Source organism: Artibeus jamaicensis, unplaced genomic scaffold (assembly GCF_021234435.1).
Source record: "Artibeus jamaicensis isolate MK-2021 breed Jamaican fruit bat unplaced genomic scaffold, CSHL_Jam_final contig_1539, whole genome shotgun sequence".
Lineage (NCBI taxonomy): Eukaryota > Metazoa > Chordata > Mammalia > Chiroptera > Phyllostomidae > Artibeus > Artibeus jamaicensis.
The window spans coordinates 1,275,377-1,287,951 of NW_026521299.1; the positions used below are offsets into that span (position 1 = coordinate 1,275,377).

The window sequence follows — 12,575 nt, forward strand, 5'->3', positions numbered from 1 at the left end:
ATTCAGCTGTTGATAGGTATGTATTTATTGCAATTTTATTGTCCATATTTATGTATATTTTTCTTCTTAGAGAAGACCCTTTAACATTTCATATAACACTAGTTTGGTGATGATAAACTCCGTTAGCTTTTTCTTGTTTGGGAAGCTCTTTATCTACTCTTTGATTCTAAATGATAACTTTGTTGGGTAGAGTAATCTTGGTTGTAGGTCCTTTTCATCACTTTGAATGTTTCTTGCCAGTCCCTTCTGGTCTGCAACGGTTCTGTTGAGAAATCAGCTGACATTCTTATGGGAGCTCCCTTGTAGGTAACTCTGCTTTTCCCTTGCTGCTTTTAAAGTTCTCTCTGTATCTTTAACCTTTGGCATTTTGATTATGATGTATCTTGGGGTGGGCCTCTTTTGAGTTCATCTTGTTTGGGAATCTCTGAGCTTTCTGGGCTCATGTGCCTATTTCCTTCACCAAGTTAAAGAAGTTTTCTGTCATTATTTTTTCCAGTATATTTTTTCAATTTCTTGCTCTCTTCTCCTTCCAACACCCTCATGATATGAACATTGGTGTACTTAAGGTTGTCCCAGAGGCTCCTTACACCATACTCATTTTTTTATTCTTTTTTTCTTTTTGCTGTTCTGATTGGGTGTTTTTTTGCTTCCTTATATTCCACATCACTGATGTGATTCTTGACTTCATCTTCTCTACTGTTGATTCCCTGTAAATTATTCTTAATTTCACTTAGTATGTACTTTATTTTTGACCAGTCCTTTTTCATATTGTTGAGTTTTTCACTAAGTTCATTGAATATTCTTATAATCAGTGTTTTAAACTCTGCATCTAATAGATTCCTTGTCTCCATTTTTTTTTAGTTCTTTTTCTGGAGTTTTGTTCTGTTCTTTCATTTGGGCCATGTTTCTTTGTCTCCTCATTTTGGCTGCCTCCCGGTGTTTGTTTCTAAGTATTAGGTGAAGCTGTTACGTCTCCTGGGTTTGGTAGAGTGACCAATGTAGTAGATGTCCTGTAGGGTCCAGTGGCAGAGTGTTCCTGATGACCTCAAGCTGGGCCCTCTAGGTGTACCCCCACCTCTCCCCATGGGCTGTGTACACCTTCCTGTTGTAGTTGAGCCTTGATTGCTATTGGCAGGTCAGTGGGAGGGATTTACCCTCAGGCCAATTGGCTGCAATGACTGACTGTGACCACTGACAACCATGGAAGATCATGGTTGGCAGGGGCCTACCCCACAGAGCAGGACTTAGTGGGGCTCATGTGCCCTCTGAGTCTGCCCCTTGAGTGTGTCCTTTGTGAAGGTGGTTGAGTGGTGGTGCTTCAACATGGTGTGAAGCAGTTTATTGGGTGTGCTGGCTTGGGGGCCTTCTGGGAGGTACAGGCCAAGGTCAGTCACAACCTGTATTCTGACAGGGGCCATGTGGCATAAGTTACCAAGTGATCTGCAGATGGTCACTACTTGTGCTGGGCTCGGAGATGTCCAAGCAAGGCCAAGCTTTGAACCAAGGATGGCTTTGCTAGTGCTGGGCCTGGAGCCATTTAGTGAAAGGTATGGGGCACGCTGAGGGCAGATGCTGCTTGTTTGAGAGATTTTATAGGAAAATCTGAAGCATGAGCTAAGACAGGCCATTTGTATGGAAAAGCCACTAGAAAGAGCTTGGGCGGGCCTGAAGACTGGGTGAGGCAGAGCCTCAGGGCATGACCAGGGTGGGGCAACACTGTGAGCCAGGTTGATGTAGTCTCAGATATGACGCCTGCCTGCCAGCTCTGGGGCGGGGAGTCTCAGACAAGAAACGGGCACAGAAAAGGGACAGTGTCCTCTGCCAGCAGTTCTGCCTGGTCGAAAGCTGTCCTCTGGCTCTCACCCTGATGTCAGACACTTCAGTTTCTGCCCATATGCCTCTGGTGTCTTTCAAGCTGGAGCCCCAGTGCTGGAGCTCAGAGTAACTAACTGAGTAAGTCTGAGCATGGGCCCTTTAAGAGAAACTGCCTGGGAATCTAGCAATTTTTGTCTTCCACAGCCTCAATCCCCACTGATTTTTACAGCCAGAAGTTATAGGGACTTATCTTCCTGGCACTTGAACTCTTGGGTCTGGGGGCCCTGGTGTGGGAGTGGGATCTGTCACGTCAACATACCCCTCCCTATTTTTATCCACTACACATGGGTGTTGGACCAGCCCATTCTGGGCCTCTGCCCCTCCTACCAGTCTCGATGTGGTTTCTTCTTTAATTCTGTAGTTGTAGGACTTCTTCATTCAGCTCAATTTTTGGTGGTTCTGAATAATGGTGGTTCTGTAGTTTAGTTGTAATTTTGATGTGGTTGTGGGTTTCTTCCCAGAATTTTTAAAATAAATATGTACAGTACTATAAATGTGTTTCCTCTTCCATATGCTTTTCTTAATAACATTTTGTTTTCTCTAGCTTACTTATTTTAAGAATACAGTATAAATACATATATCATATAAACTGTGTGTTAATCAACTGTTTATGTTACTGGTTAGGCTTCTGGTCAACAGCAGGCTTTTAGTATTCCAATAGTTAAGATTTGGGAAGAGTCAAAAGTTGTATGTGAGGTTTCGTGGATTGTTGATGGCCCGGGGGAGTTAGTGCCCTTAGCCCCTGCGTTGTTAAAGGGTCAGCTGGGTGTGTTTGTTTGTTTTAGTTTGTAATTTTCTGACCTTTTCATCTCATAATAAGAACTGACTTCACCTACATGTCAAGAATGTCTTTGTTTTGCACATCCAGAAATACTCTAAGGTGGCCTTCATTCCTCAGCTTGCCATTTCTGGCCTCTCACTATGGAAGTACAGCTATGGTCTTTGGGATATATTTGCTAGGGTAAAGGTGGGACTACTCTTGATTAGATTTTACAGTATTAACCTCTTGCTCACCTAGTGTGTTTCTTTCCTCTTCCCCATACCTTTGCAGAGTATGTTCTGACTTGGAAGATTTTATACAAACCTAATGTTTCCTTTCTGTAGTTAAAGTTCCCCTCACAGAAAATAGTCAAATGTTTATTTCAGTTAATTTGTGGACTGTAAATTTTTTTTCCAATTTAATCTTTGAAAGAAGAGGGAGATTGTTTCCAGGTAAACTCTTTTTTCTTTTAATTCATTATTTAAAAAAAAATTCCATTAAAAGTCATGACTGGTGTGGCTCAGTTCTTGAGTATCATGCCACAAAGTGAAAGGTCACCAGTTTGATTCCCAGTCAGGGCACATGCTTGGATTGCAGGTTTGGTCCCCAGTTGGGACTCATATCAGAGGCAAACAATCAATGTTTCTGTCTAACATTGATGTTTCTCTCCCTCCCTTTCTCCTTCCCTTCCCCTTTCTCTAGAGTAAGTTAATAAATAAAAATCTTTTAAAATCTTACTAAAAAGTACTGTATCATCATAAAATTTTATTTGAAATTAAAAAATACCAGAAAGTAGAAATGTGAGGCGAGAAATAAAGAAAAAAATTATGTATAGTTTTCACATCCCAAAGGTGGGAACTGTTTATGCTGATGTCCTCCAGTATAAAGAGTGTGTCCGGTTGCACCTGATTCTGAACGCTGGTCTACCTCGTTTGTTGTAGCGAGTATGGCTTCGCTGAGAAGGTGGTGGAGGGGATGTTCATCATCGTCAATTCCATCACTATCAAGATTCACTCCAAGGCCTTCCACGCTTCTTTTGAATTGTGGCAGCTCCAGGGCTATAGTGTCAACCCCAACTGGCAGCAGAGTGACCTCCGCCTCACCCGCATCACCGACCCCCACCGAGGAGAGGTGACAGCCCTCACATTTCAAGAGGAGAGAATGGGGGTGTTTAAAGTAGGACTAAATCTTGAAGGATAGTATTCCTGTGTTGCGGGTTTCCTCCAATGATCCCCTGTTCCTGGGAACGTAGGAACTTCACTTCTCTGTCCAGTGCTATTGCTCTATCCTTCCTCAGTTACGGATCTCTCATCCGCGGCCTTGTATTGGTAAAATCCCAGCTGGGAATGGTGGGAGTCTCTCTGCCTTGCCAGTCTGTTCCCCTTGGGTTGCCCACCTTTTGCTTAATCTTATCCACAGAAATAACGGATTTTACTCTTTTCTTCTAGGTTTTAACATTTAAGGAAATAACCTGGCAAACACTTCGGATTGAGGCAGATGCAACTGACAGTGGTGATCAGGACCTGGTTACCACCCCACTGAGGCTCATTACCAACCAGGGCAGGATCCAGATAGCTCTCAAGAGAAGAGTGAGTGTCCTCTGTCCTTGAAAAACTTCCAATTCCCGTTCTCCTGAACAGCTTGGGAGTTGGTGCACTCTCTTTTCTTGATGCTATCAGCATCTGGAATGACAGTTGGAAAAGCCGGGCCTGTGCTTCAGTGTTGCAAAGTACCCAGTAAGAAGAGAACATTTCCATCTCCCTGCCATCTCAGTTTTGGAAACCCCAGTCTCTACCCATAGTAGGGACACTGACATAGGGACCTGGCAGTTGTCTTTTGCTGCTTTAGTATAAGTTTTAAGAAATTGATTCTCCAAAGTGCTTGATACTTTACTTTCATGTCCTGGGGATTGAAAAGCCATCTCTGAAATTGATTCGGTGGTGGTTACTTTGAGGAGTTGGAATGGTGTGAGATGTTGAATCTGTGTTCTGTGTGGCCCCTTCAGACCAAAGATTGCAATGTGGTAGCCTCCAAGCTGATGTTCCTGTTGGACGACCTGCTCTGGGTGCTGACCGACTCACAGCTCAAGGCTATGATGAAGTATGCAGAGTCACTGAGTGAGGCCATGGAGAAGTCAGCCCAACAGAGGAAGAGCCTGGCCCCTGAACCTGTACAGGTTAGAGGCAAAACAGATACCCTGGGTGGGGCTGGGGAAGTGGTCAGCCAGACTTAATTTATACCAACATAGGGGGAGTCCAGACTTTTTTGGCTTATTGGAGGGGGTTGTTATTTCCTTTTGGATGTGTGAGCATAGGCTTTGCTTCGGCCTCTGATTGATTCATTATTCTGTTCATTGGGTGCCTCTGGTATGTTAGGTATACAGTGCTACCCACTGGAGAGGAAAAGAGGAATAAACATCTTGTTCCTGTCCTTGGAGCTCTCTTGTTTTGTAATATGGACCATCAACAAGCTATTATAATATGATGTGAAAAGTGCTTTAACAGAGATAAACACTGTGCTATGAGGGCACAAGGCATCTGACCACCTGGGCCGAAAGAGGGCATTTAGGAACGAGTTCCTGAGGAAGTGTTTTAGCATCTGTCAGCTCAGTCCTGGGGGGGGGGGGGCGGGTAAGAGCTTGGAGAGCAGCTTAGACCTCAGAACAGTACTCTGATAGTTACTAGACTAATTATAATTAGGCTTTTTGGAATTTTGGGTAATTTAGGGACAGACCTGAGTTGCCAGGTGAAGAGTTACAAGAGGAAGGGGATCTTGCTCAATTGTACTTTTCTTCAGGTTGGACTAAAGCTTAAAAAAAGCCTGCAGAGGAGTCTCAGGGTGTGGACGTCTTGTTTTTCTTTCCATCACTTGTAGATCACCCCACCCCAGCAGTCCTGGGCCCAGGCATTTGGTGGCAGCCAGGGCAGCGGTGGCAGCAGCAGCAGCAGCAGCAGCACCAACCGCCTCAGCCAGTACTTTGAGAAATTTGATGTGAAAGAGTCCTCCTACCATCTGCTCATCTCCCGCCTGGACCTGCACATTTGTGATGATAGCCAGTCCCGAGAGCCAGGTACTTCGGGAGGCCTGAACCTGGACAAAGCTTGGGGAGGAAGGCCTTTTTCCAGAGATGGTGGAGTACTTTGGTTGGCGCCCCTTAATCACATGCATTCCTGGAGCCTCAGCTGTCCTGTGGTACCTTTTTCTACCAGTGGAAGCAATGCTCTTCAGCCTTTAGGGTGCAACGGAACCACCTGTAACACTTGATAAAATACACATGTTGGGGCTCTCCCCAGACCCCACTTCAGTCAGAATCTTCAGGGATATAGCCCCAGCATTGCATACTTCATTCTTTCTCCAAAAGCCCTTGGACAATGCTAACCACTGATGTAAATGTTAAGAAAGGAAATTCAACTAGGAAACCTCAGAATTTTCAGATTTTTAGAAAAATCCTTACCTGAGGATATGTTCATTGGTTTTAGAGAGAGAGGAAGGTGGGAGAGGAGAGGGAGAGAGAGAGAAACATCAATGTGAGAGAGAAACATCGATTGGTTGTCATCTGTATGTGCCCTGACCAGGAATTAAACCTGCAATCCTTTGGTGTACTGGATGACACTCTGTCAACTGTGCCACCTGGCCAGAGCAACATTTTCAGATTTTTAAATCAATTTAAATAATTATTATGTGTAAATGTGCTCTTCCCAAGCACAGAGATTATGCTATGTTCTTGTCCTGTTTTTATGTTCATTAGAGCAATTAGTATTACACATACACATTTATTCAGAACAAAAAAGTAATTGATTCATTTCTTTCCTTCATGAGCTTCAGGTAAATCACTTTAGCTGCTTGTCTTTGGGTTTCCTTATTTGTGAACTTGGGTTAAATTACATCTTCTTTACCTCCCAGATTGTTGTCAGGCTCAAATGAGATATTTACTGAATTTCGAGTACCTTAATTATAGGCAAATATTAAATAGTATTCTTTTAAAAAATATATATTTTATTGATTATGTTATCACAGTTGTCCCATTCCCCCCTTCATTCCCCTTCACCCTGCACACCCCTCTCACCCACATTCCCCCTTTAGTTCGTGTCCATGGGCCATACATACAAGTTCTTTGTCCTCTACATTTCCTATACTGTTCTTACCCTCTCCCTGTCCATTTTCTACCTACTATTTACGCTACTTAATGCTACTTATTCTCTGTATGCTTTCCCTCTCTCTCCCCATCCCACTCCCCCACTGATTACTCTCCATGTGATCTTCATTTCTGTGATTCTGTTCCTGATCTAGGTGTTTGTTTAGTTTGTTTTTGTTTTTGTCTTTTTTAGGTTCAATTGTTAATAGCTGTGAGGTTGTTGTCATTTTACTTTTCATATTTTTATCTTCTTCTTAAATAAGTAAGTCCCTTTAACATTTCATATAATCAGGGCTTGAACTTGAACTTCTTGAACTTGACCTTATCTGAGAAGTGCTTTATCTGCCCTTCCATTCTAAATGAAAGCTTTGCTGGATAGAGTAACCTCGGATGTAGGTCCTTGCCTTTCATGACTTGGAGTACTTCCTTCCAGCCCCTTCTTGCCTGTAAGGTCTATTTTGAGAAATCAGGTGAGAGTCTAATGGGCACTCCTTTGTAGGTGACCGTCTCTTTTCCTCTTGCTGCTTTGAAGATTCTCCCCTTCTCTTTAATCATTGGTAATGTAATTGTGATGTGCCTTGGTGTGTTCCTCCTTGGGTCCAAGTTCTTTGGGACTCTGAGCTCCCTGGACTTCCTGGACCTCCAGGAAGTCTATTTCCTTTGCCGGATTGGGGAAGTTCTCCTTTATAATTTGTTCAAATAAGTTTTCCACTTTTTGCTCTTCCTCTTCCCCTTCTGGTACCCCTGTAATTCGGATATTGGAACGTTTAAAGATGTCCTGGAGGTTCCTAAGCCTCTCCTCATTTTTTTTTTTGAATTCTTGTTTCTTCATTCTGTTCTGGTTTAATGTTTCTTACTTCCTTCTGCTCCAAACTGTTGATCTGAGTCCCAGTTTCCTTCCCAACACTGTTGGTTCCCTGTAGATTTCTCTTTATTTCACATACTGTAACCTTCATTGCTGCCTGGGTCTTTTTATGCTGTTGAAGTACCCAGTGAGTTCCTGGAGCATCCTGATCACCAGTGCTTTGAACTGTGCACGTGATGATAGGTTGGCAATCTCTTTGTCGCATAGTTGTATTTTTTCTGGAGCTTTGAACTATTCTTTCATTTGGATCATTTTCTTTTTTTGTGTCTGCGAGTGCTTGTTATGTAGTAAGTGACAGAGCCTTAGGTGTTCACCAGGGCTGGGCAAGTTGCTAATTGTGATGCTGTATGTGGGGCAGGGGCCCAACAAGGAACGGTGGTGCTCATTCCGCTCTCTGCTGGCTTTCAGTCACTTCCGTCTCTACCCACAAATAAATTGGGCTCTTCTGGTGCTGATTTCCCAGGTGGGTGGGTTTGTGTGTGTTCTAGGATCCTGTTGGTCTCTCTAATGAACTCTCCTGTGAGGCTGGGAGTTTCTTCTGCCACCTGAACCCCCAGAGGAGTTTTCAGTCAGAGATTTTGAGGCTTTATTTCCCCTCATTGGAACCCTGGGTTGTGCAGTCTATCTCGCTCCCCAGTTGTTCCTCCCAGTTTATCTGCACATGAATGTGGGACTGTCCAGTCTGCAAACTACCTCCTCACCTGGTTCACCACGCCTTGCCCACCCCTGTCCTTCAGCCTCTGCCTTTCTGAGAGGCCTCTCTGTCCCAGCTGCCCATCTTCACCCCCCTACTGGTCTGGATGAATGTTTCTTCTTCAACTCCTTGGTTGTTGGACTTCCATACAGTTTGATTTTCTGTCAGTTATGCTCATTTTTTGTTTTTAAGTTTGTTGTTGTCCTTTTGATTGTGCAAGGAGGCACAGTATGTATGCCTGTGCCTGGCCAGAAGTCTCTTAAGTATTATTCTGATGCCTGTTTCTTTAGTACTCTGTATGTTCTTCCACTATACTTCCCTTTGCTTCCAGTTCTTTGTTTTACATGCTCTCATATGGTAGATTTATCTCTTGCTGTCTTTTCTCTGAAGGTCATGTTTGCCTTTTAATGAGACGTAGACTAACTTTTCATGGGGGAGCTTACCTTTTCTTTTCTTCCCAAGGCACCAGGCAGCATTGCCTCTCTTGTTTGGCTATTCCTTGGTCTTGAGGTGATATCAGCTCCCCTCTACTCCCACTCAGAAGGCTGAAAGTCACAGTGACAGCATAAGGATTGCTTTTGCCACCATAGGGAATAAATTGCTCACTGGTTTGCCAACCATTCATTTTGGAAGTTCTGTGTTAAAACAATTATTATTTTATTGGGTGGCTATTTCTTCCAAGTGTTGCTATAAGGGCTTTGCTTTTTGTTGCTATTTTATTTTCAATCCTTTTATAAGTCTTCCTTTAGAGTACGTCATTGAGAGTTTCATCCTCTTCCTTGATGAGGGGGTGTAGAGCACTGTTCTCTCCATGTGGCAGAGCTCTTTAATCCACACTGTGATGTGAATGACTGTAGGCTTCCTTGCAGCCCGCATTTATTTATTAAACTAAATTACTCTACTTGGTGGAACTTATGGAAGTTTTAGATGGGGCATAACTTGCAGCCTACTGGACCCAGGTGTGGTATATGATGCTAAAGGAGCAGGAGGAGGAAGAGTCCTTGTGACTTGACTCTTCTCCTTGGATTTAGGGAGAAAGGGGAAGGGAGAACGAGGTGGTGCAAAAACGGCTTTAAGATTCTCTTGAGCTGTTCTGTCAGCACACCTGTTGGACACCTGAGACACTGGCTGTGCCCAGCTGAGATGCGCTGTGAGTGCGATGTGCACACGGGGCTTTGAAAATGCAATACGGAAATGCAGTGCAGAATATCTTGATGATTATTTTCATGTTGATTACATGTTGAAATGATAATATTTTAAGTATATTGATTTATAAAATGTGTGTTATTAAAATCATTTCACTTTTTTAAAAAGTTCTTTTTCATGTGGCTACTAGAAAATGTAGACTTGTGGCTCACATTCTATTTCTGTTGGATGGTATTACTTTATAACTGTCCGATATGGTAGCCACTAGCCACATGTGGTTATTTAAATCAAAATTAAGCAAAATTAAATGAGTTCTACATTTGCACCAGCCACAATTCAAGTACTCAGTATAATCTATAGACCACAGAAGATGTCCATCACCACAGGAAGTTCTTTTGTACAGTGCTGCTATAGAGACTCCTTGAAGGCTCCATTTACCTTCTTTTTCTTTTTTTTTTTAATTGATTATGCCATTATGGTTGTTCTATTCCCCCCTTCATTCCCCTCCACCCTGCACACCCCCACCCCCATGATTCCCCCCCTTTAGTTTATGACCATGTGTCTCAAGTTCTTTAGATTCTATATTTCCCCTACTATTCTTACCCTCCCCCCTATCTATTTTCTACCTACCGTCTATGCTACTTATTTTCTGTACCTTCTCCCCCCTTCTCCTCCTCCTCCCACTCCCCTATTGCTAACCCTCCATGAGATCTTCATTTCTATGTTTTTGCTCCTGATCTAGCTGTCCTTTTGGTTTGCTTTTGTTTTAGGTGTGGTTGTTAATAACTGTGAGTTTGCTGTCCTTTCACTGTTCATATTTTTTATCTTCTTTTTTTTAGGTAAGTCCCGTTAACATTTCATATAATAAGGGCTTGGTGATGATGAACTCCTTGAATTTGGTCTTATCTGAGAAGCACTTTATCTGTCCTTCCATTCTAAATGAAAACTTTGCTGGATAGAGCAATCTTGGTTGTAGGTCTTTGGTTTTCATGACTTGGAGTACTTCTTTCCAGCCCCTTCTTGCCTGTAAGGTCTCTTTTGAGAAATCAGCTGACAGTTTGATGGGAACTCCTTTGTAGGTGACTGTCCCCTTATCTCTTGCTGCTTCTAAGATTCTCTCCTTCATTTTAATCTTGGCTAATGTAATTATGATGTGCCTTGGTGTGTTTCTTCTTGGGTCCAACTTCTTTGGGACTCTCTGGGCTTCCTGGATTTCCTGGAAGTCTATTTCTTTTGCCAGATTGGGGAAATTCTCCTTTATTATTTGTTCAAATAAGGTTTCCACTGGTGGCTATTCCTTTCCCCTTCTGGTACCCCTATAATTCGGATGTTGGAGCATTTAAAGATGTCCTGGAGGTTCCTAAGTCTCTTCTCATTTTTTTGAATTCTCGTTTCTTCATATTTTCCTGTTTGGCCATTATTTTCTTCCTTCTGGTTCACTCCCTTGATTTGAGTCCCAGTTTCCTCTTCATCACTATTGGTTTCCTGTGCAATTCCCTTCATTTCAATTAGTTTAGCCTTCATATGTTCCTCTAATTTGTGACTAAAATCAACCAGTTCTGTGAGCATCCTGGTCACCAGTGTTTTGAACTGTGCATCTGAAAATTTTGCTATTTCTTCATCACTTAGAGTTATGGGCTCTGGGGCTTTGAGTTCTTCTTGAGCCATAACATTTTGCTCTGTTCGTGCCTATTACATATGAGGGGTAGAGCCTTAGGTGTTTACCAGGGCAGGGCCACCCAGGACTCTGGGTTGTGACGCTGTATTTGGGGGCGGGGTCAGAGCAGGAAAATGGTGGCCCCCTCTGCTGCATCTTGCTGCTGGGGCTGGCTCCATCCTGTCTCACTGCCCACTCCCTCGCTGGTCTATCTGCGCATGAATGCGGGACCACAGTCAACCCGCCGCCCTGCACCCTCGCTGGATAGCCGGTCGAACACTGGGTCGCTCACTTGGTCCGCCCGTTGCAACTGCAGGCCTCTGATCCGTGCCCCTGAGTCCCTCTGACTGAGTTTTCGTGTGCAACCCCACTCTGCCGGCTACTGGCTTCGCCCCTCTTACCAGTCAGGCTGAAGAATTTGTTGTTATCAGACTTTCAAAAAGTTAAATTTTCTGTGTTCTGACTGTGTTTTCTGTTGCTAATATTTTGTTGTCTCTTAACTTGGTTGTGTGAAAAAGCATGGTGTCTCCACCTATTCCTCCATCTTGGTGGAAGTCCTGTTTTTTTTCAATATTTTTATTTATATTTAGAGAGAGAGAGAGAAGGGAAGGAGAGAAACATCAACGTGTGGTTGCCTCTTATGTGCCCCCAAGTGGGAACTTGGCCTGCAACCCAGGCATGTGCCCTGACTGGGAATCAAACTGGCGACACTTTGGTTTGCAGCCTGTGCTCAATCCACTGAGCTACACCAGCCTGGGCCATTTACCTTTTTTTTTTCATTAAGAGACACTATAGCCTGGATGTTGGGGCCCCAGACTAACACACTCATGTAGCCCTTGGTATTAGAGATGAAATTATTGGAACCCGGGTAGGTCACTGGGGACAGTTCGGCTTAAGTTAGGGCAGCACTGTCTCTTAAAATCAAACTGGATCTTTGACATGGGTCTTGGCTGTGATTTTTTTTTTTCATTTGATACCAAAAGCAAAGGCCACAAAAGCAAAAGGACTATATCTGATAAGGGGTAATACCCAAAACATAATATAACTCAATAGCAAAAAACCCAAACAGTCCAATTAAAAAGGGCAGAGGATTTGAATAGATATTTTTCCAAAGAAGACATACAGATGGCAAATAGGTACATGAAAAGGTGTTCAACATCACTACTTATCAGGGAAATACAAATCAAAACCACATTAAGATATCACCTCACACCTGTTATAATGGCTATTATCAAAAAGACAAGAATTAAGTATTGATGAGGATGTGGAGAAAAATCCCTTGTGCACGGTTGGTGGGAATGTAAATTGGTGCAGCCAGTATGGAAAACAGTGTGGAGGCTCCTCAGAAAGTGAAAAATAGAACTACCATACGATCCAACAATCCCACTTCTGAGTGTTTAGCCAAAGGAAATGAAAACACCCAAAAAGATATCTTCACTCCCA

At 43.2% G+C, this 12,575-nt stretch overlaps 1 protein-coding gene across 1 annotated transcript in view; it reads left to right on the top strand.

Moving 5' to 3' along the window:
• BLTP3A (bridge-like lipid transfer protein family member 3A) overlaps nucleotides 1-12,575 on the top strand; it is an 80,219-nt gene that overhangs the window by 33,646 nt on the left and 33,998 nt on the right. The window contains exons 5-8 of the mRNA XM_037144326.2: nucleotides 3,577-3,766; nucleotides 4,084-4,224; nucleotides 4,641-4,811; nucleotides 5,510-5,705. Of these exons, the coding sequence (XP_037000221.2) occupies nucleotides 3,577-3,766; nucleotides 4,084-4,224; nucleotides 4,641-4,811; nucleotides 5,510-5,705 (698 nt within the window). The remainder of the gene's footprint in view (nucleotides 1-3,576; nucleotides 3,767-4,083; nucleotides 4,225-4,640; nucleotides 4,812-5,509; nucleotides 5,706-12,575) is intronic.